Raw genomic sequence first — 2,548 nt, forward strand, 5'->3', positions numbered from 1 at the left:
TACAAATATCACAAGGTAAATTCAAATTTTTACTAACTAAACAGTTTCATCAGAAAACTTAACATACATTTTTCGTCAAAATATTGCTAAAAATAAAAACACTAATGAAACAAATATTTTCAAAATTTTTAACATAATAAATAACTTCTATTCTAAGTAAGGAACTAAACTTTTAGAAGTAAACTTAAGAATATGAACACTAATAATATCAAATTTAAATAATCTTTATTCTTATAAGATTTTTATTGTATTGGCACGTAACAAACAAAAAAATAAAATTATTTTTGGAAAAGGAAACAATATAATAACATATTAATGAATTAATATAACATATTTTGGATAAAATTCAAAATCTTGGTATTTCACACATACTGTGCTTTGAAAATTATCAGTTGTGTCAAACCCCTCAATAGGTACTACAGTATTCATATTTCCAATATGGGTGTTGCCTTTGAGTACATTGGCAAAAAATATTATAGATCCGCGACCAGAGTTCTGCAGTTTTGGATAGATATGAAATGAAAATTCAGTTACGAAATGCTTTGAATAGTCTGCTCTAGGTGAAAATGAAACACCTTATCCAAACTTTATTCCCTTGGCTGATCCTAAAAAAATATAAATGAAGATTTTTAGTATTGGGCAATATATTATCGCTTTTTATTATAATTACAATGAGTCACATTGTTAGTAACCGAGGTAAATATACTTACCACAAAAACGCCAGTTAAAATTATTTGTACATATAGGTATTAGACTTTCACCTCCCGTTCCATGATACATTTCATAGTCTTCCACTGATTTTCCTAACTGTTTTTTTCTCAAATAGTACTGTGCCAATAAAAAGGGATTTTCAACTTTTACAATGCTCTTAACTGTATATTGTCGTCCTTTCCGTGAAGTCATGGTATTGTTAAATTGATGAACAACATAGTCAGCTTCATTATCATTTAAATTCAATTTTACCAGATGAAAGGGACGATTAAACGACCTGTGTTCCCAAGTTTTTTAAAAATTTCTTATTCCTTATTCTTCTTGACTTTTTGAGATGGTTGACTTTCACGTACACTTATTGCGTCAAAATATTTATTTAACTGGTTCATTTTACAGTCTAATAATACGTTACAGCACGAAATAATCCATTATGACATCGAACTGTTACCGTTAACGTTTTTCACAAAATTTTAATTTTAAAATACATACACCGTAACAATATCAACATTTTCACTATTTTATAGTCAGTACAGCCACCTCTAAACTTGAAAACTATTTGCGACTCGCAAATTGCGAATGATAGTTCTTATCAGTGCAGCCATTCGACTTTATGTGAACTGGTTATTTTCGATAGACACGTTCGACATCTTTGGACTCGGTACGGTTCGGTTTCTGAATCGAAACGCAAGTGCCGTGGACCCATGTGTTTATATCAGCCGCGAAATAAACAAGTGTTCTTATAGCACCACATAAACATGGGAATATAAAACTCGGTACGAGTTGTAGTTGATATATAATCTGAAATTAATATATAAATCGCGAAATTCAAATTAAAAATAATTTTATAATGTAACCTATTTAATCAGACCCATTTTCAAACTCTGAATGAATTATTTGAATTGTTCTTAATAAAAATTTTGTGTTAAGAAACTAATGGAAAAATTGAATAGAAGGAAATATATTTCAAAACAAAAGATACGACATAACTTCTAAACTGTTATTGTATCAAAATAAACTCAAATTTTTAAGAACATTTTCAAAATTTATGACTTTAATGGATAAATTTAAAATATGTATTAAAAAACTATTAAAATCAGTTCACATCGGGATTCAAATGAGAATATCTTCTAAACGGTTAGTTATCGATTAACTAACCACAGGAGACCTGTTTTGTAGAACCTTTAATTTCCTAGGAATTACAAAATTTAGAAGAAAAAGTAAATTGTTTTATTGCAATTTGTAATCTTAATACTTAGTGAGTAAAGTGCACCACCAGTTCGATAACCCACCCATCCGTCACTGCTACCTTTGTGTACTTATAAATTAAAAAATAAATAAATACTTGTTTCTGCATTTCGTGCGTCATCAGATAGGACACAATTCAAAATTGCAATTGTATACAACTCTGAAAATCCTATGACAAGCTTTACAATTAAAATACAGTTTAATTTGGTTAGTGGGATAGCTTGTCGCTGCATTTACGGCGAAAAGTTTTTCATTTAGAAACATTTATTAATTTTATTCTTTCAAAGGTAACAATTTTGAAAAACTAGAATGCCCGTCGTCGCTGAGTAAATGCAGCACTATACAAAGTTTCAATTTATCAGCATATAAATTTAGTTTTATGAGAATAAATGTAATAAATAAATAAATAATATTTAAGATTACACTTTTATTACAATAAATGTACATATTTATCCAAAAATATCAACTTCATAACATATAATAAATACGAAATTAATCAATCAGTTTTTTTTTTGGTACTAAAACAAAATTTACTTTTATTTATTTAAGCTGAAAGAGAACATCTGATTAAGTTACCTAAAAGATATAAGAA

The 2,548-nt window shown here is 28.0% G+C and overlaps 1 protein-coding gene across 1 annotated transcript; it reads right to left on the reverse strand.

The window, feature by feature from the left end:
* Positions 1-208: 208 nt before the first annotated feature.
* LOC126266530 (protein mono-ADP-ribosyltransferase PARP12-like) lies at positions 209-1,333 on the reverse strand. The gene is made up of 2 exons (XM_049970709.1): positions 711-1,333; positions 209-575 (listed from the first exon to the last, which is right to left on the reverse strand). Exons 1-2 carry the CDS (start codon positions 901-903, stop codon positions 313-315), a joined length of 456 nt encoding a protein of 151 aa, XP_049826666.1. The 5' UTR covers positions 904-1,333; the 3' UTR covers positions 209-312.
* Positions 1,334-2,548: the final 1,215 nt, after the last annotated feature.

Source organism: Aethina tumida, chromosome 1 (assembly GCF_024364675.1).
Source record: "Aethina tumida isolate Nest 87 chromosome 1, icAetTumi1.1, whole genome shotgun sequence".
Lineage (NCBI taxonomy): Eukaryota > Metazoa > Arthropoda > Insecta > Coleoptera > Nitidulidae > Aethina > Aethina tumida.